Genomic DNA, 21647 nt, shown 5'->3' with positions numbered 1-21647 from the left:
ATATTAATAATTTTAAATTCTTTTTTTTTTTTTTTTTTCCCCCCTTTTTTTTTTTCTTTTTTTTTTTTTTTTTTTTTTTTTTTTTTTAGCTCTGGTTTGTCCATGAAGCCACGTGGAGATGCATTCCATTATTCCGACCAGCCGTGCGGTCCGTAGAAATAATCCACAAAAAATTGCGGCGTCCATTCAGTTGGCTTGACTTGGGACTTTGGCAATAACTAGAGCTGCTTGTCACCTGAATGAGGGTGGGAGCGTGTGCTCGATGAGGCGGAGGGGGCGGGGGAAGCGGTCGTCCGCAGATGAAGCCCCACCTTCAACGACGACGTGGGGCTACACGGGGTGTTCCGATTTCCATCAGATTTGGGTCTCCTGTACGTTTTCCTTGGAGCCGCTCTTAAAAAGCAGAGGCTCGTTTTGCCCCTTGGCCATGAGGCCCTTGAGGGAGCTGTGCAGGCTCAGCTGGGGCAGCGGGACCGGTGTGGGCAGGGTGCCGCAGGTCCCCAGGCCGCCGCCCACTTGGGAATAGGACATGGTCATGTTCTGTGAGCAAGGCAGTGGGTTGTTGTTGTTGTTGACACCCAGTCCCACCATGTTGTTGCCAAAGTGGTGCGTCTTGTAGTAGTTGAGGTGCTCCGAACGGGTCAAGTGTGGCAGGGTGACCACGTCCGAATGGTGGCGCCTCAGACTCTGGCCGCCCCCGATTCCGCTGCTTTGCGTCAAGGCACCGCCCCCTGAGATGCCACCTCCGCCGCCCCGGCCGCCCGCCCCGCCGCTCAGCTCGTCCTCCACGTTGATGATCTCGATAGCCCGGGCCGGCCCGTGGTGCTTGTGGAGCTGGTGCTGCTTCCTCAGCTTGTAGAAGACCACCAACATCACCGCTGCCATGAAAGTGATGGCCACGAAGCAGCCGATGATTATCTTGGTGGTCTTGATCACGTCGTCGAGGCCAGAAAAGCCCGGCTCTGTGATGGGCACAGTGAAGGTGGGCCGGGTGGCGCGGGGGGACGACCAGTCGATGGAGAGTGAGGAGACCGTCGTTGGGATGCTGTCTGGCCACAGATGCCCCGACGGGGTCGGTACCGGGAGGACTCTGATGAAGGTCTCGTTGATAGCCACCAGAGCAGACTCTTCTTCTCCCGGAGTCTCCACGCTTTCTACCGTGACCGTCGTGAAGTAAGTGTAGTTGACGCTGACGTCCGCGGCGGTGACATTGAGCACGGCGGTGGCCGTGGTGTTTCCGGCCGCGTTGGTCACCATGCAGGTGTACTGGCCCGTATCTCGCAGGGTGACGTTGGTGAAGTTAAGCGTGCCGTCGTGCAGCACCGAGATCCGCACGCGGTACGAGCCGTGGGTCATCAGAGTACCGTTGGGCGTGATCCAGTTGACTGACGTGGTGGAGGTACTGGTGCGGCACTTGAGCTCGGCCGCCATGCCCTCGGTGACGTTGAGGTCGGTGGGCGGCTCCACGATGACGGGCGCGTAGCAGGTGAAGTGGCTCTGGTCCAGCTCGCCGATGTATTTTCCCTTGAGGAAGGGAGGCGCGTGGCAGCGGGCGCAACAGGTGGTGTTGCTGGGCACCGTCTCCTTCAGCCACCAGCTGAGCCAAAGCACGTCGCAATTGCATACCCAAGGGTTGTGGTTCAGGTGCACCCGCTCCAGCTTGTGCAACGGCGTGAACAGATCGTGCGGGAGTGAGTGTAAGGAATTGTGGGACAGGTTGAGCTCCTCCAGGTTCTTCAAATCGTCGAAGGCGTTGCGTTCAATGACCGACACCTGCGAGTGCATGAGCCACAGCTTTCGGAGTAAAACCAAACCCTGGAAGGACCCGGGACGGATGATTTCCAGCCGGTTCCCTGACAGCTCGAGCTCCTCCAACCGCACCAGGGCCGTCAACTTGGGGATGTCCTTAAGTCCGCACATCCCCAAATTCAGGTAACGCAGGTTGAACAGGCCCACAAAGGCGGCGTCCGAGATGAAGTCCAACTTCTTAAGTTCCCCCAGGTCAAGCCGGCGCAGCGAGGGCACGCGGTGGAAGGCGTAGCCCGGCAGCGTCTCGATGGGGTTGTTGCGTAGCCACAACTCACGCAGCTTGCTGAGGTACTCGAAGGCGTGCGATGGCACCAGCGTGAGGTGGTTGTCAAACAGCTCCAGCGTGTTGAGGTTGGGGAGGCCATTGAAGGCGCCTACTTCGATCTGACGGATCTGGTTCTTGGAGAGCTGGAGGATCTCCAGGTGTCGCAGGTGCTTGAAGGTGTCCGACTTGATAACCTGCCAGGTGAAAAGACGACGTTAGGAAAGTGATGGTCTCTGTCGGTGGAACTTCACAGAGGAGTTTTGCTTGCTACGTTGGATTTTTAAGATCAAGAACTACGGTAGGCGGTAGGAGTTGATACTGACGTACTGGGGTTCTCAATGTTCCAAAAAACGGTCCTTTTCGGAGCACGCCTGCCTCCTGTGGAATTGTTTTGTAATTTAGGAATCGAAAGAGAATCGATTCGATTTGATGAAAGACCACAAAAATCTCAATGCTGAAATCAATTTTAACAACGGCTCTAAACGGTAACGCGGCGGCTAAAATAGCTGTTGATTAGTTTTAGTTGTCGATTAATCACTTACTTTTGACACATGAACCCCACAACAACTTCATGAAATATTACAAGATAAAGTGGATGTGTCAATCACAACCAGACGCACAACAAAAAAAGCCTCAAGGAACCATGGCCAAAATTTTGCACAAAGTTGGCCATTTGTTTTTAAAGCAGCCATTGGAGGTGAATTTCAGGACTTGTACTTTGACAAAGTCCTACGAAGGGAATTCACCCGAATGAACTTGAAATTGCCATGCTTTTTTTTGCCGATGCCACCAAATTTTGGTTACACACAGCAATGACACGACCAAGGATTTACCATGAAGCGGCGTTACAGAACGGATTCCGTTCCACTTTGGGGGTCTGTGAGTGTATGTGTGTTGCCTAATCTTGATATGACATGCACACACGCACGCACGCACACACACACACACACACACACACACACACACACGCACACACACACACACACACACACTCCTGGAATTGAGCCACCTCCGCCTCCAAATGTAGAGCAGGAAGTGGGAGGGAGGTGTTGAGGGCTTGTTGCAGGGCTGGTGGGGTGTTTTAGCGAGGGGGTGGGAGCTGTCAAGGCTTCACCGCAAGGGTCCTCAGCCAAGCAAAGAAAAAAAAAATAAGCCGGAGAATCTAGGATGCCTTCAGGTGTTGAAACATTTTTAGATTTTCTAATCATTTCAAGAGGAGCTGCGGGATACGAGCGAGCGAATCGGAATGTATCCGCTCCAAAGGAAAACTAATATTGTGGGTTTTTTTTTTTTAAGTCTTTTTGCATGTGGCAGCTTGCTGAAGTAGTTTCAAAGATGTCAGAAAAAGGGACGTCAATGGCAGAACCACCCCCAAAAATTGCACCATATGGAGTTTGGCTATAATTTCCGTGACGCAAGTTCCACTAAAACGATCTGAAATTTGGTGGAGAATACCTATCAGGACAGAATGCCTATTTAGAGAATAGCACAAAATTCAGTGGCGATTTCTGTCAAAAGAGATTGTTCACACAAGTCTCATTCGCATGAGTTGCAGTTGAAAAGAGCATTCTCGAAAGCCAGAGTTCAACGCTGCCTCCTGAGGAAGAAGGTGGTACTGCAATACAAAGCGCCTAGCTATCATCATAAATCACAACCTTTTTTTCCCCCCCACCGACATGTTCGTAATTACTTCTCTCGTAAACCCCGAGCTACTTTTTAATTGAAATCATCTGCGTGGTTTGCAATCAAGCGAGCGAGCAAAAGTGAGCCGTTTGTGAGTCGATACGTAATGTATAAATTCTTAATTGGAACATGTCTGATGGTATTGTTTATCGCCGCCAGTCAATAAGTGCCATGCATATTTCTCCCGGGGGGGAGGATTTTTATGCGCACGACACGGAGTGCCACCTCCGCCTCCAAATGTAGAGCAGGAAGTGGGAGGGAGGTGTTGAGGGCTTGTTGCAGGGCTGGTGGGGTGTTTTAGCGAGGGGGTGGGAGCTGTCAAGGCTTCACCGCAAGGGTCCTCAGCCAAGCAAAGAAAAAAAAAATAAGCCGGAGAATCTAGGATGCCTTCAGGTGTTGAAACATTTTTAGATTTTCTAATCATTTCAAGAGGAGCTGCGGGATACGAGCGAGCGAATCGGAATGTATCCGCTCCAAAGGAAAACTAATATTGTGGGTTTTTTTTTTAAGTCTTTTTGCATGTGGCAGCTTGCTGAAGTAGTTTCAAAGATGTCAGAAAAAGGGACGTCAATGGCAGAACCACCCCCAAAAATTGCACCATATGGAGTTTGGCTATAATTTCCGTGACGCAAGTTCCACTAAAACGATCTGAAATTTGGTGGAGAATACCTATCAGGACAGAATGCCTATTTAGAGAATAGCACAAAATTCAGTGGCGATTTCTGTCAAAAGAGATTGTTCACACAAGTCTCATTCGCATGAGTTGCAGTTGAAAAGAGCATTCTCGAAAGCCAGAGTTCAACGCTGCCTCCTGAGGAAGAAGGTGGTACTGCAATACAAAGCGCCTAGCTATCATCATAAATCACAACCTTTTTTTTCCCCCCCACCGACATGTTCGTAATTACTTCTCTCGTAAACCCCGAGCTACTTTTTAATTGAAATCATCTGCGTGGTTTGCAATCAAGCGAGCGAGCAAAAGTGAGCCGTTTGTGAGTCGATACGTAATGTATAAATTCTTAATTGGAACATGTCTGATGGTATTGTTTATCGCCGCCAGTCAATAAGTGCCATGCATATTTCTCCCGGGGGGGAGGATTTTTATGCGCACGACCGCAAAACAAAAAAACGTTTTTTATAAGTCATTGGGCAAATGCAGGATTTTAGGATTAACTTGTCAATGTTCACTTTTTCAAACTGCACTTGAGACAGGAAAGCAGACGGAAAAGTGAAGCCGGAATAATGAATGAATGATATTTAATCTGCCAGAGAACGAAGGGAATATTTTATAAACGCAGAGTGTGGCGCATTTTTGTGACAGCGGGGCTGCCGGGGAATTTGGACCACTCACGCAGTTCGGGTGAGACTTGTGACGATTTCAGACTGTCCCTGAAGGTAACACCTGACTTGACGCATAGATAGAGTCGACCAGGGGTCACCAGCGTGGTGCCTGGCTGTTCTAAAAATAGCTCACCAGGCATGGGACATTGTGATTTCCCGTGTGATCATTTACAAATTTGAGTTTTGGCAGTGTTGAACTTTGATATTTATCTGTTTCCTTTTTCCAGATTTGTTATTTCAGAAGTGTGTATCAGTACCTAAGAAGTAGCTCTCAGCTTCAAAACGGTTGGTGACCCCGCTGTCGACAGGTAAAGCAAAAAGATGGCGAGACAAAACATTTTAAGACTTTTGGAGCCATCACTCTTGAACACCACGACTGGGGCGTGTCCTTGAAGGCACCACGTCACGCCTGCTCACCTGTATGGCGTTCTCCTGTAGGTTGAGGTATCTGGTGTTGACGGATATGCTGTCAGGGACGTCGTCCAGGCTCTGGCGGGTGCAGATGACGCGGCTGGCCTGGTTGGAGCAAGTGCAGCGGCCCGGGCACGAGGACGACGAGGATGAGGACGAGGTGACCAACACCACCAGCGCCAACAGGGAGTAGAGCAGCGCAAAGAGGAAGGGGGAAGAAGGGCCGGGAAGGCAGGTCAGCGTGGCGATGCGCATGGCAACTGGGTCATGACCCGGCGCTGCGATCCGAAGGTGCGGCCCACGTGTCCGGAAAAGCCTCGGGGGATCCCGCCGCACTCCTTAATCCCAATCCGACGCTCCTTAATCCCGCATCGCGCCTCTGCCGCTTTGGCGCCGCTGCCGATCTCTGGGCTTCTTCTCTCGCTTGCCGTGGGAACATAGAGCGGCGCAGATAAGCAGATGTTATTCCCTTTCTGCCGACGCTTGTTTGGGGAGGACGGGAAACAGGGAGTCACTGAGGATAAACAACAAAGACAAGAAGAAGGAAATTTACATATTTTAGGGATGGTTCATAAACACAAACAAACAAAACAAAAAAAAACATGCCCCAAACACCAGTTTCACCAATGGACACAGAATATGGTTTAATAAGATGCACGAAAAAAGTCTCCGGGACCCATGTCTGGAATTGAACAGAAAGTTGGCCATTTTGCTTTGAAGCAACCATTTGGGAACAATTCCCCAAACGTTCTCCTGGAAAGTAAAAAAAACAAACAAACAAAAAAAAAAACAGCCCAAGAAAGCAGTTTCAAACAAACAACACAAAAATGGGTTGACATGTCTACTAGAACAAGACCCATGCCACAAAATGAAAAAAATTTTTGACATTTTGGTACGAAATGGTCATTTCGGGTGAATTCTTTCAGATGTGTTTCCTGTAAAGCTAAAACAGAATTAGACATGCCCACCAAATTAATCTCCAATCGGTGAAACTGGTGTTAGGAGAGCTGTCATGATAGGATGCACAAAAATGTTTAAAACTGAACAAAAAGTCAGCCATTCTGATTTGAACTGTCGATTTTAGGCATATTCTTGGTATGCCTCTGAAAAGCGAGCAAACAGCTGTACAGATGGACATGAAATTGGGTATGCAAGTCTGTCAAGAGGGAATGCAAAAAAAAATAATAATAATAAATTAAAAAAGGCTAAAAGGACCACGCCCGGAACTGGACAGAAAATCGGGCATTTTGTTTTAAGAAGCCATTTTAGACTAATTCTCCCATGGTCACCCCAAACATTTTAAAAAAATTGCAGTTTTTAGGGGTGGCATACAGCGCCGCAAATAGGCAGATGTTATTCCCTTTCTTCCCGGCACTCGAGTTGTTTGGGGAACATAAAGCCCGGGAGTCACCATGGCGGAACAACAAAGATGAAAAGCAAAATGAGAATAAGAAGAGGAAGAAGAGAGCGTATCAAAGCCTTTTCTTTCAACACAATAAACAATGCAGGCATTTAGATCTCTACCAAAGACAAAAAGATCTTCGGGAACGATTGTGTCAAACAGACGTAATTGTTCTTGGCAGACTTCCACCAAGGCCTAACAATCCTAAAGTCAGACTGGTTTGACTGAATGAGGAAGGTTGATACACTTCGGGACCCCATTTCTTGTAAATGTTGAAACACACCAACAAACTGATTTCCAAACAAACCGTCCGCTCTCTTTTCTTAATCGTGTCATCCTTCCCAGCCTAAAGCAACGAAACTGCCAACAAACCACAAGCACAAAAGGAAGCTAAAATGCTAATTCCTAGCCTCGGGGAAGATGCTAGCCTGCCTGCCGCAGTCTACGTTACAGTACAGCTACGCTAACAGCGTTAGCGTCCTGGATGGAAATGCCGGCAGGTGGCCTGGCCCTGCGCAGGCCTCCCCGCTACAGTCTCAGACAGGTTTAATTTCACATCTTTTATGGACGCCGACGACTTTAATGATGCCAGTTTGACACCGCCAGGTGAGGAAGGAGCGAAGGATTATTAATCTGATGGATGGAGGAAAAGGAGGAGGTGGAAGAAGAGGGAATTATCAACGGCGTAATGGATGAATACTGAGCAGCGACAAAGGAGGAAGACGAAGAGGGGGTGGGCGCGGGGGGCGGGGGGGTGAACATGAAGCGGGAGAGAAAGGATGATGAGGGATAAAGAGATGGTATAAATAGAGAGAGAGATTAACAAGAGAAAGAAAAGAGGAATTTTGAATATTAATGAGAAGGAGGCCGATGAGAAAATGAGAAATGGTTGATCCAGAAGTTGACGGGCGAAGGCAGTTACCGGGAAGTTTTGGTGTGATCAATAATCATTTTTGATGAAATGCTAAGATCATTAAACTTTTCACTGTTCTGGCAATGCTCAAATATCGCTACTGCCCTATTGTATGGGATTGGTAGAGTATCAGCACACCAACGCTGGGTATTGATCCTACTGCCATGAAATGTTTGACTTAGTACTGTCGAGACGAAAAAAATCAATATCAACATATATTGTATTAATACATGTTGTCAGGTATCGCTACATGTTTCCAGGTATTGATATTAGAAAGCACGCATGACTCTACTTTATCCAGGTAGGATGTCGTTACCTGTCAAAGTACAGTGTCGATACACCAACATCACATATCATTACTAATGCTTTGCGACATTCAAATATCTCCATGCACTGTCAACATAGAAAAATATGTATGTCCGAGTTTCCATATACCCTCAGTACAAGATGTGGGACAAAGTATAGATATCGTAATGTATTGTATCAAATGTACAGTTTCCATGTGCCAACTATGATAACTATGTGACATTCAAGTATGTGAACTTCACAAGTTCAACACTCTCCAAATACCGTCAACACAAAGGCTGGGACAAAATATAATTGTCATGATCACAGGTATCATTACCTGTCAAGATACAGTATGGATGCTATTCAAGTATGGAAAGTTGCGCTCTTAAATTTGACATTGATTTGTCAACAGTAGGGGTGGGACAAATTATCGATCGCATCATAAATGGTATCGGTACAGTATCGATACACAACATAAGATATTGATACATTTGTAATGCGGCATTCGAGTATCTCCTTTAAGCACGGTTCATGTAATCCGAATATTCTCCTCCATGTACTGTCAACCTTTGTAGTATGACATAATATCAATACGGTATCATGATATATGGGATCATTGCAGTATGACGAAAGACAATCAGAAGATTGGGGACAATATCGCCATCAACTAACGTGACCGTTGCTATGTGGTGTTCAAGCATGTCCTACATTTGTTCTAATGCTTTGTTCCCAGCGGAGGACTCGTTAGACTGCTGCTCTCATCATCAAGCATCTTCACCCCCCACACCCCAACACACACATTTGTCACCCGCCGACCCCACATTAACCCTTTGACACACACACGCACACACACACACACACACACACACACGCACGCACGCACGCACGCACGCACGCACGCACGCACGCACGCACGCGCACGCACACGCACACACGGATCGCAGCTTCCTCTCCCAGCTTTGCTCCAGCTCGCTGTGCATTCAAATGTTCGCCAACAGTTACCATGGTAACCCTATTCAGCCTCCATCCAGCTGTATCCCGCTGCCGCCCTCCCGCTCCCACCTTATCCCTACCCTCCTTCCCGCTCATTAGCAGCCCAAACACAAGCTTGTACAAATGACACGGCCTGAACATCATCACACCGCCGCCGCAACCTCAAATGACGACGTTATCGTGTATTAGCGCGACAAGTCATGTGGATGCTACGAAGACAACATTGGGAGCTCGTTAAAAGAGGTGGTGGGTGGCCCCTCTGTTATGCTATAGCTAACCTCATCATATATTACATCGTACGTCTGCCAATACCAGTTACACCATCGCTGTTAGCAATCATCATTAATTACAATCATCAACATACCCACAATCAAAAATCAAAAATAATCCACAACACAACACTATACACAAAGCAAACAATCAACAACACAAATGCACCTACACAAAAAAAAAATGTCAACTCAATAATAACAAACCTACAGCCCACGAACACCTCAACAAACATCAATGAAAATCTAAATCTTGAGTATCTGTGTTAGCCTACGTTAAACACAACATCGATACGTTGTCAGTGCTAGCGATACCACTGCAGCTAGCTACTTGCTATGCCGCCATTGCTACACTGCTGCTACCCCGTTACAGCTAACAACACCACCACCATTACACCACAGCTGCTTAACTTAGCTTCTCACTTCAACACATTTCTTTGACACCAATATTGAACTACTTTCCTATTAGACAGAGAGAAGAATAAGAATTCTACAATGGCATTTTATAGTTAGAAATATATTAACCCTTTCATGCACCCTGTAATAATAATAATAATAATACATTTTATTTATAAAAAAAATATAAAATTAAAATAAATAAAAATGATAAATTCTTAGAAAATTAAAATAAAAATTTATTTTAAAAAATCTGTAAACTGATAACATGACAAGCTGTCCACTGAAGTAACCGCTGTCCCTGAAAGGGTTAATATTTTTTATCAGCTTGGTCCTCATCACCCTCAGTCCAAAATCCCATCTGATTGTGATGATTTAAAAAAAAAGTATACATTTTTGTGCGCTGTGTGTGTGTGTGTGTGTGTGTGTGTGTGTGTGTGTGTGTGTGTTCGTCGGTGCGTTTGAGGACACCATGTTAAACTGTGACATTTAGCATAGCATCCAGCAGGCACATGACACAGTGGATTTGATGTTTGTGTGTTGTGAGCGGGGTGAAATGTAGGCACTTCACTTTACGTTATTCCCAACACGCCCCCTGGCCTACAGACATTCTGCTCGGTATCGTTTTCTTCTTGCTCTCTGACTTCATATTTTTCCTTGAATCTTAGTGAAATATTCCAGACGTTGCGCGCAAGGCTTTAGTGCGTTTAGCGTGCGGGCCATAGTGCACGCTGACATATTTCATGTCTTTGGACGCGTGACAGGAATTCCGAATGTCACACGGGCTAAATGTTTAATGGCCAATGTGTCGGCTGGAGGAGGTTAAAAGATGTCGGCAATCATATTTTGAGTAAAGTGGAGTTAATTGGATTGCATCAAAATTCTGAATCAACTTGTATCAAATGTCGTGAATTGTGTCCGAAATGGGATGAATCGTATTGGATGCTATCAAAATCGGAGTAAATTGCTCTGTATCGGCTCATACGACTATTAGTGTGACTCGCATCACATCTGAATGGAGTAAACCGTACCCAAATTGTGGGGAATCGTATTGCATCAGGAGGAGCTTTATTCGTATCATGAATCTATCAGCAAGATTGTGTACACACGGCGTCAGCGTCGGTGATGGAGTCCCTCCCACACATTTGTAGATGAGCGTGCAAAAAAAAAAAAAAAAAAAAAAAGTCAAACGTACCGAGTGTGAAAAGAGTTGTAACGGCGGCCGAATGATGATGCGATGAAGCGTCGCGAGGACACTGACTAACTTTGACGCTTTGTCTACTGGACGTGTGAATCACTGGAAAGAACCGCGGCGGGCGAACTGCTCCGTTTGTCAGAATGATCTGCAGGTTAAGCGGTTTGCTTTTTTTTTTTTTTTCTCTTCTTCCTCGTCGCGTCCAGTCGAGTGTGAACGAGGACCTAAATCCGTCATCCACGCTCAGATAAGGCAGGAATACCTGGATGATCCACCCCCCCCCCACCCCGCCCGGAACTGACAAGCTGCAAGACGCTACAGTGAGGCAGAGTTGATAGAAAAGATTAGACAGAAATGACTACAGCCCAACACTAGGCCTTTGCCGCCCATACCCACCGACTCCACTGTACGTTAAATGGCGGGGGACAGTACAAACGATGTAGGCAGTGATGACGTGATAGCATAGTTTACCGTTTCAGGAAGGTTGGTGAGCACATTACATCACTCTCTCTAGTGGTGTAATGCAGATTTGTTGTTTATTTGGTGTTGTGTAATCATCAATACCAATTGTATGTAAAATCAGACTTTAGCCCTTTCAGGAACAGCGGTTACGACAGTGGACAGTTTATCACGTTATCAAGTTACAGGGTGCATGAAGGGGTTAAATCTGATCAATTAATGGAGTAATCCATCCACTCGCCTCTTTTAAATCAAAACCGAATTTCCAATTCAATTTTTTTTTTTTTCGTGACAACCCGAGTAGTTATGGTGTAGCGATGGCTTAGCTAGCAGCAAGGAAACTGCGGGGCAAAGGCATCAGACACTTCCTGGGATGTCCTTGCATAGCCGGAAGCGTAGCAACGGTGTAGCTAGCAATAGAGTGATGGCATAGCGAGCAGTAGAGCGACTGCAACACTTCCGTACTCTTACGGTATACCAATAGCGTAGCAATGGTGGAGCGAGTGGCAAGAAATCCGCGGGACAATGGTTTCAGTTGCTTCGTTGTGTCCTTGCCTATCTAGTGGCTCACTAGGGACGGCAACGACGGCACTTACTTCTTTGTGTCTTTGCGTGGTGCTAGCGTAGCTAGTAGGGTAGCTAGAGGTGGATACTGTAGCTAGCTCTGGAGTGGCAGTGAGGCATCAGTGTGGATGATTGCGACGCTGCCTTGTGTCCTTGCATGGCTGGAGTGCAGCCAGCATCCATTTGTGATGTTTAACAAGAAGGAATACAGAGTGACAAGGCAGGCTGTGACGTTAGCTTCCGCTAGACCAGTTAGCAACTGTACGCTTGTCTCATGTGATCACTCTACCACACATCAGCCGTCATAATCCGTGACACGCTAAAACTCTCCGTTCAGGGCGAGTTGAGAGCCACTTCCTGTGTGTACGTGTGCGGTGAATCAATGGCGCTATTGATTAAAACGGCATGATGGAATACATCATGTCAGAGCCAGCGCGCCGCTAAACGCATTTTAATAAAACGTTAATGGATGGAGTGAATGGATTCAATCAGCGGCTGGCGGCCGTGCCACAATGTGCCACATATTGTGACATAATGTCACACCGTGTGACATATCGCCTCATATTGTGATATACTGCTAGACATTGTGGCTTGGCTCCTAATGGAAGAGAATCATATCGTAATTGGAGGGAGTCTTATTACTCTGGAGAGAATTCTGTTGTAGTGCGCCTTAATTTGAAGGGCATCTGAAGTTGGAGAGAATCTTATGGTACTTAGAGACAAATACACCGTGATTGGAGTCAATTGTAGTGCATTGCAATTGGAGTGAATTATATCGTAATTATGGAGAAACGCACCGCAGTTGGAAGAAATTGAATCGCATTGTAACCGCAGTGAATCAAATCGTCATAAAGGAGAAATGCACTGTAATTGGAGTGACTGGAAACACCTTAGAATTGGCGTACCCAAATGCACTGCAATGGAGTGAAGCATCATAAAAGGCATCGTACCCGCAGTGACTTGAACCACATTGTAATCGAAGTGATTGGAAGCGGTGAATTGAACGCGGTCCGTTGTAATTTGAACGCGCTCCGTTGTAATTGAAACGACTCGTATCACATCGCATTGTAAATTGATGCGAATCGCATTGCATCGTAATCGCAGAGAATCGCATTGCATCAATAATGGAGCCACTCATATCCTAATTGGAACAAATTACAGCGCATAAAATTTGAGTGATGATAACTGGTGTGAAGTCGCAGTTGGAGTGAATTGTGGTGGAGCAGAAGTCCAATAAATGCTATCATATTCATAATAATCGGAGTGAACCTGACCGGAATAGCACATGTTGTGACATATTGTGACATAATGCAATATATTGTGACATATCGTGCCCGATTGAGCGGGATGGCGTCAGTTCAAGTCCGATTTCGTCTCGCCGTCCCCTTCGGGGGGGTGGCGGTCGGGATTCGCCTGGCGCCGCACGCCATCTGCACCGCGCCGTCTTTTCTCAGGCTCGCCGCGTTGTTATCGATGGGCTGAAACGTGGGAAAACGAGGCGGCCCTCGGGGAAGTGGCTTTGTCCGTGAACTGGAAAATACCTCATGGATGATGCGTTGGTAAATATTTTGATTGATTTTTATGTGTTGGAAACGAGTTCTGACATGGGCTCACAAACGTAAACACGAGCTGACTTGTTTAACCATTTCATCCACCTCTGTGCCCTGATGACATGATAAGATGTCCACTGTAGTAACCGCTGTCCCTGAAAGGGTTAAAGTAGACGATACACGCCAATTATGATGATACGCTTTAATCTAAATAGACTCCAATTAGAATTTGATATGATACACTTCAATTACAATACGATACCAAACACTCTAATTCCGATAAGATTCATCCCAAGAAGAGAGCGTGACGATTCACTTGACTACAATTAGGATACAAGATACGATCCGATGAAGATATGAGCCACTCCATTTATGATCCGATTGACTCCAAATCCCATACGGTGGCGTCCACTACGATTACCGATACGGATACCGATACCATTCACTCCAATTGAAATGCGATACAATTTAAATACGATGCGCAAAAGTAGGCTACGGTTCGTTCCGATCCCAAGAACAATGCGCTCCAATTATGCTGCCACAACAATTTCCCCACCACACGGTGGAACACCACCGGTTTGATTTATGAAAAAAGGAGGGAGCTGGCAGATGCTCTGATTTAAGGCAAGAACATGAGCGAGAAGGGAGGACTACAGGAGCCCGAAAAAAATGACAAAAGCAGCCAAGAAGAGGAATAAAACGAAGAGGTCGTGGGCGAAGATGACGACAGACAGAGGCGAAGGAGAAAAAGAGGGCAAGACGGAGACGGCCAACAAGTTGAGGACAAGGAACGCAAAGAAGCAGAAGGCCAAGAGAAAGAAAATGACCACAAAAAAAAAGGCAGAGAATAAAAGATGATGAAGACAACAACACAAGACGAGAGGATAAGCGCGAGGAAAACAAGAAATAGAGGACGGACGTAATGAAAAGGATGAAGTGATGAAATTGAGGGCAAAGATAAAGAAGACACAGATAGACAAAGAAAAGGACCGAAAAGGACAAAGCCAAACAGGAGGAAGGCAAAGAAGACGGACTAAGAAAAAAAAAGACAAAGAACAAGATGAGGTAGTGGAACAAGAGAGAAAGATGAAGACGGAGAACACCGAAAAGAAGACTTCAACGAAGACGCAGAAAAAAATGAGGAAAGAGGAGAACATATAAGAGGAATTGAAACAAAGACAGAAAAGACAGAGACAGACAACAATAAGAAAAAAGTCGATGACAAGGAAGATGGTAGAAAGTAGCAGATGAGATCAAAGATTGGAGAAGACAAAGAAGACTGAGAAGGAGAAAACGAGAACGACATTAAAAAAAAAGACATTTTGAAAAGGGAATGCAGAAAGCTACAAGTCGTGAACGTTACCTTTATAAAAGTTTAAAAAAAAAAAAAGAGAACCTGTGCAAAAGTAAAACTTTTTTTTTTTAAACTGCAAAAAAAAGGAACACCCCCCCCCCCAAAAAAAGGCAAACAAACCTAATGTGATGGAACAAACAAGTGAAAAACTGTTGAAACAAAAAATTCAATGCAAGGATGCAAAGTACCGCATTGGCCCGAATATAAGACGGTGTTTTTTGCATTGAAATAAGACTGAAAAAGTGGGGTCGTCTTATATTCGGGGTCTAGATATTATACCCATTCACAACGCTAGATGGCGCCAGATATCATTGAAGTGAATGCTGACTCCCCAGGCCAAAGTGAACTCCTGTCACGAAGAATAAAATTAAAAATAGCGGTAGCACGAAGAAGAAAAATAAAAATAGAAGGAAAAGAGAAGAAAATAATAGAAGAGATAACAGAAAATGGAGAAACGTAGCGACAATCTGGAGAAAAGTGGGTCGAAGATCGGCCAGGTTAACCGGCAGCTGAGGAGAAGTTATGATGTCATTTACATTTCAAAAACCAGAAGCCATTCATTTACAAATGTGATTGCACTTTAGTTTACATATTTGAATGTTCAGATATTAAGATTTGAATGAGGCAAAATAACATGCTTTTTCTCTCAAATATATTGTTAGAATCATTTGTTTCAGATGTACTGTAATTATTCTCTGTATAAAAATTAATTTGGTCTTCAAAAAGTCTTTTTTCAAACTTGAGTTTTGAAAAAGAGGGGGTCGTCTTATAATCAGGACCGTCTTATATTCGGGCCAATATGGTAAGTAAAACATTGAAAAGTAATTTAATAAAAAAACGAAAAAGCAAAAATAAACATAACAAGAAGAAAAGTTCCCTTCCTTGCTTCGGCAGTCCCGGGGGATGTTAGGAGCATCTCACCCACAACCAAACCCCCTCCGGGCCCAAACATCAGTCGCGTTCAATGCAAACGCATTCGACACGCACGTGAACTCTGCACTTGCTGCGTGTGTGCGTGTGAGGAGGATGATGATGATGATGATGATGATGATGTGTGTCGTGGTTGAGGTGACCAACATAAAGAAGTGCGGCGGCCTTTGTTGTTTTCCACATGAAATATTCAAAAGTTGCTGAAAAGACGCACGCGGGCCTCCGGCAATCACGTGCTGGGAAGAAGAAAAAAAAAAAAAGATACTCAATGAAACGGCGCCAGTTGCGAGTGGCTCAATGTCAAAGTCCATGTGAAGGTCAAGTACAAACTCACGAATTTAAAAACCACGTCAAGATGGCGGGAAAAAGAAGTCCGCCGATATGGAAAATGGAATGGAATAAAAAGAAGAAATCGGCATGTTGCATTTGGAATGCGGGGACACGCGACGTCATAAATATTCAAACACACTATATACTACTATCTCGCACATTCACATAAAAGACACGGCGCATAGGTGGAGAGAAACAAGATCAGATGAGAGAACCAGTGGGGGGAAAAAAATGCCATAGTAACAGTAAGAAAAGCAATCGAAATGAAACGCGAAATATTTTTCAAAAACAAAATGTAAAAAAAAAAAGTGAGAATTTAATAATGAGTCAATTTGTTTGTTTTTTTTTCCAGGAGAGAATAATGGTACAAGAAAAGTAAAACAATAAAACAAGTACAAAAGAAAGAAAAGGGAACAGGAAGTGTGAAGTAGATTTAAAAAAAAAAAAAAGCGTAACTTGAGAAAAATGAAAAGAAAGCTACAGTGAATAAAGAGGAGGAAAAAATGAATTTTTCAAAATTAAATTAATACTAAAAAGGATCTTAAAAAAAGAATCACAAACTTTTTCAAATCAAAAAGTCAAAATGTAACAGGAATTATTTTAAAAAGCAAAATATTTTAAAGTAAGGCAAATAAAAATGAAAAGGTAAAAAAAAATATATAGAATTTTTTTTCTTCTTACTGTTTTACTTTGGGCTGCATTTCCCTTTGTTTTTTTTTTTTTTTTAATGACTTAATGTTGTACAATTGCGGATGCATGTGCAAAAGAGAAGAAAAAGGTTATCCCCTGAAATATGATCATGGACATCAATAATTGTATGACTGTGTGTACCTAATGAAGCGTCCGCCTAAACGAGCAGCAAATTGCGCCCGGTCACGCACGCGTCACTCTTGGGCGACCTCTCCCGAGATGACTGACTCACCGACGAATATGCGACCGGATCAACAGCGACCCCGAGACCAGTGGATGATGGACGTTGCCACGGTGACGCGGCGCACACATCAAAATGCGAGAACGGGAAGAAGGTCTCGGCGCTGCTACCGCGTTCCTTCCTAGCTCGCCTTCCCGCTACACACACGCCCATGTGCAAAATGGAAGCGCCCGGCGGTCGCCACGGTAACGTGCCACCGCATCCGCCCGCCATCTTCCCGTACCGTGGCTCCATCATTCTAGCTCCAATCTGAGGCACTGACAACAAGAGTTGCCGTCTTTTGCTGTTGTCAAGGTTACGTTCCGTTTTGCCGACTGCTCGGTGTACAGTAATACCGGGCCGCCTCCCATTTGCAAGATGGCGGCGGCCGCAAGTGAGCTTCCAAGATTGCTAGCAGCCAGAACGGAAAGCAACAAAATGGAAGCTTGGATGCCTTCACTAGCGCTGCGGGAGAAAAGTGCAAACGGGGCAAAACGAGGAAATAAAGCAACGAGTCAACAAACTGAGAGTCACGGTCCGAAGCGTGCGCACATCACATCGGTTGGTACCGCTCCCACCTCCTCGTGACATTAGCACCCAGATTAGGCCTTATCTGGTGCGACAGTGCTCCCGCGCTGCGCCCCGGGCGCTTGGGAAAGCGAGCAGGTTGATTCACTCGCTACTCGCCATCCATGGCGTCAATGTTTACACGCTAAGCGGCAGGGACCGCCGGGACCACCGGGGGACCGACGGGGCCACCAGCTCTTATGGCGTCGCTGACCTGGAAAACAATGCCGGAGCTGCAATGCATGCTGGTCCCTGAGTGCCGCGACAACAAGCCCAATTCGACCATATTTAGCCCGATAATCAACAACAACAACAACACGCTAGAATACCGTGGCGCAGCGCTATTTGTTAAGAATAGCGAGAATCCGCCTAGTATTGATGCTCATTATGTTCACATTGAAAAAATATGTGGGTGTTTTTTTCAACCCATAAAATTCTTGAATAAGCAATGATATACTGTACTGTACGACCAAAAAACATTTGTCCACCCTCACAAAAAAAAGAAAATTGCTGAACCGTGACTATGTGGTATGCATAAACTGTGACATACAGAGAGAAACGTATAAAAAGAAAGATGTGATGGACATAAAAAAAAGAAAACAAAAATAAAAGCTATCACAAATCGAAAAGAGAAAAGGTGAAAAAAGTAAATAATATTTAAAAATAAATAATTAAAATATTTTTTTAAGATAAAAACAGAAATCAATAAAAACAATACAAATCCTTACACCATAGGTGTCAAAGTCAAGGCCCGGGGGCCAGATCTGGTACCCCACATCATTTTATTTGGCCTGCGAAAGCAAATCAAGCATGTCAACTTCCATGATGCTTGTTAAAGTCTGAACCAAAATTTCAAATTGTCATATGGAATCCACAAAAAGTAATTCTCCTTGACTTCTGATTTTAAAACTAGTTCTCCATCAATTTGTTGTGCGCTGTGTATGTAATATGTGGATGTGATTAAACATTTAGATGGTTTCCCAAAATTCATAACGGCCCTCCAAGGGAAACTATAACAGCAACGTGGCCCGCGACAAAAATGAGTTTGACACCCCTGGCTTACAGGGACAGCGGTTACGACAGTGGCATCTTATCATGTTATCATTATTTGTGCATGAAAGGGTAAAGTATCAAGAAAAATTTGTAATAAAAATCTTAAAAAAAGAAAACAACAATAAGACTGGTCAACTCATCTCTTTCTGCAAGGAATAATCTAGAAATAAACTGTATTTTAAAAGTGATTTCAACAAAATGTCAGTATAATAAGCCTCTAACTTTTAAATTAAATAATTTTGTCCTAATACTCACCATTAATGTGAATGGTTTTCCGTTCCTTACGATTGCTAAAAATCCAGCAAAACTATCGGAATGAAAGTCAGCTTGCCGGGTCCAAACGCGAAGTTACTTACTGCTGGCTAGCTTGCACACTGCTCAGTAGTTTGCACGGTTCCTTTCTGCTGTCTCTCGCAGAGTATTTTGATGAGAACGTAGCATGGGGCGTGTCAAAGTGCCGCTTTGCATTCTAACCGTTTCATCGATGGTATTTTGTCATTGCAAATTAGACACACCGCAGAACCTGTTCATTCCACAACGGCTTTGGTCCATTCGTCCTGAAGTTTACCATACTCGCCATCTTTTTTTTCTTTTTGCCATCTTATTCGTCAAAGGATTAGCTTTGAGCTAATGACCGAGCGGGGGGCGTTTACCTGTTTCCACAGCAACGGCAACGTAGGCCAGTATCATCCAATCAAAATTGCTCCTGGAGCCAACTGAAGCCCGAACAGGAAATGAGCAGTGAAAAATCGATTGATAGATGCATTAAACAAGCGAAAATATTTTGTTTCATCTGCGAGCCAGATGCAATCATCAAAAGAGCCATATATGGCTCGCGAGCCATAGGTTGCCGACCCCTGATCTAGAAAGACAAAAGTCTCTGTCTGGTGCCCTCGTGTTTTCCGTCGGCGGTATCAATCAAAACGCTCGGCCGCCCTATGACGACATCAGCACATCTTACCCGCCCTGATTACGGCACTTTTTCCGCCATCCATAATCTCAGCCTCTCTGCTGCACATTTACGTCCTGCGCGCGCGCGCACACACACACACACACACACACACACACACACACACACAAAATTTAGGGCAAGAGTTACTCGGTTTGCATCCTAAATAAAGCAGCAGTGGAAGGTCCCTCGCAAGTCATGCGGCATACCTTCAACTACGTTTGAAGAAGATACACGTCGACAGCGGGAAAGGAGAAATCTTATACCTTAGTGTCCAACTCAAGGCCCGGGGGCCAAATGTGGCCCACCACATCATTTTATGTGGCCCGCGAAAGCAAATCAAGCATGTCACGTTCCATGATGCTTGCTAAAATCTGGACCAAAATGTCCAATTTTCATACGTAATAAATCAATTACAATATGTCCCTTATTGTAAGCATTTTTTTTTTTTGTGACCAAGAGTAATGGTCACTATGATGTGGCCTGTGACAAAAATGAGGTTGACACTCCTGTCTTATACGTTACAAACACCAAAGGGGGAAAATTCAACTGGTGAATTAGACAACTGCCTGGTTTGAGTCGGTACCTCTCACACAGAATAATGACCCAGAAAAGACCATGAAAAAAACATATTTGACACTTATAAAGGGGCTATCGGGTACTACCGCCAAAGGCGGAAAATTTAAGGGCTGACTTCATCAACACCCCACTCGGTGTCGGTACCCTTCATGCTGAACGGTAAATGTGAAAAACCTGAGAAAAAGACAACTTTGATGCTTAGAAACAGGATCTGGGATACCACCACCAAAGTCGGAAAATTCGAGGGATGACTGACACTGTGTCACTACCTTTCACACAGAATAATGAGTCAGAAAAAGACGGGAAAAATATCATTTTGACAGGCAGAAAGGGGCTATCTGGTACTCTCTCTGAATCCGGTTAACTTCCCCATCTCAAAGTACCTTTCACTCAAAACAGCGAGATGGAAAATGCAGCTTTGCTTTGGAGAAAGGGGCCAACTGATACTATCTCAGAAGCCATAAAAAAAAAAATCTGAGTTGACTTGGAGCATTTCATACAGAACAGCAACACAAGAAAAGACACATTTTGTCAATCAATGATATTCCAGTCAAAGCAGGAAAAAGCGCACTGCTGTTCACACAAAATAATAATTCAGATGACTAACAGGCAGAAAGGGACTACACCTAAACTGCCTCTGAAGCAGCCAGATTTGTGGGTCAATAGCCACATTCCACGTCAGTCCCTTCCACACTGAAAGGCTACATGTTGAAAAGTTGGATTTAGAATGGCAGTGTGAAAGAGGCTCATCTCATACTACCTCCAATGCCGGTACATTTGTGGGTCGACTTCCACACCTTTAATGTCGGTGATTTTAAAAGAGAATTCAAGGCCAGTACAGTATGAAAGGGGTGATCTGACACTACATGTGAAAACAGCGACTTTGAGACCCCCATTCCGTGTAAGCCCCTTTCACACAGTACAGTGATTTTGGGGGGAAAAAAGCTGGCTCCGACTGGCAGTGTGAAAGAGGGAATCTGATACTACCTCTGAAGCTGCTAACTTTAGGGGGTCAACTTCACCACCACCACCACCTTTCGAGACCTTTCACAAAGACATGAGAATAATATTGATTTTAAAAAGCAGAGTGAAGGGGCTATCTGATAACAGCTCCAAAGCCGGCAACTTCAATTCCCCCATTCCGTGTTGTTGCTGTTTCCGCAGGACAACAACCCATGAAAACAGCGTCAAATTCCTGCCTGTGTGAAAGAGTTGTGATGAGGGAGGCGCACTGATGAGATTTACTGTATCCTGAGCGCCATCGGTGCAAAACCAAACACCCTCGCTCATGAACAGGTGAGTTTCACACAATTCTCCCGCCCCGCACCCCCCACCTTGTGTACCCCCTCCGTCCATTTTTGCCCAATCTCGCCCCAGTGCCCCCTTTCATCCTCCCAATGTCCCCATTAAGACAGAGTATTCCTTCGTAAGCCCTCATCT

At 45.1% G+C, this 21647-nt stretch overlaps 1 protein-coding gene across 1 annotated transcript in view; it reads right to left on the bottom strand.

The window, feature by feature from the left end:
* Positions 1–39: 39 nt before the first annotated feature.
* Positions 40–21647, bottom strand: part of lrrc4ba (leucine rich repeat containing 4Ba) — a 23262-nt gene continuing 1654 nt past the window's right edge. Inside the window, exons 2-3 of the mRNA XM_019889738.1 lie at positions 5513–6020; positions 40–2268 (exon numbers count right to left, since the gene is read on the bottom strand). Of these exons, the coding sequence (XP_019745297.1) occupies positions 355–2268; positions 5513–5761 (2163 nt within the window). The 5' untranslated portion in view covers positions 5762–6020 and the 3' untranslated portion in view covers positions 40–354. The remainder of the gene's footprint in view (positions 2269–5512; positions 6021–21647) is intronic.

This window comes from Hippocampus comes, unplaced genomic scaffold (assembly GCF_001891065.2).
Source record: "Hippocampus comes isolate QL1 unplaced genomic scaffold, H_comes_QL1_v1.1 scaffold326, whole genome shotgun sequence".
Classification (NCBI taxonomy): Eukaryota; Metazoa; Chordata; class Actinopteri; order Syngnathiformes; family Syngnathidae; genus Hippocampus; species Hippocampus comes.
This window is presented reverse-complemented; position numbering and strand designations above follow the sequence as displayed.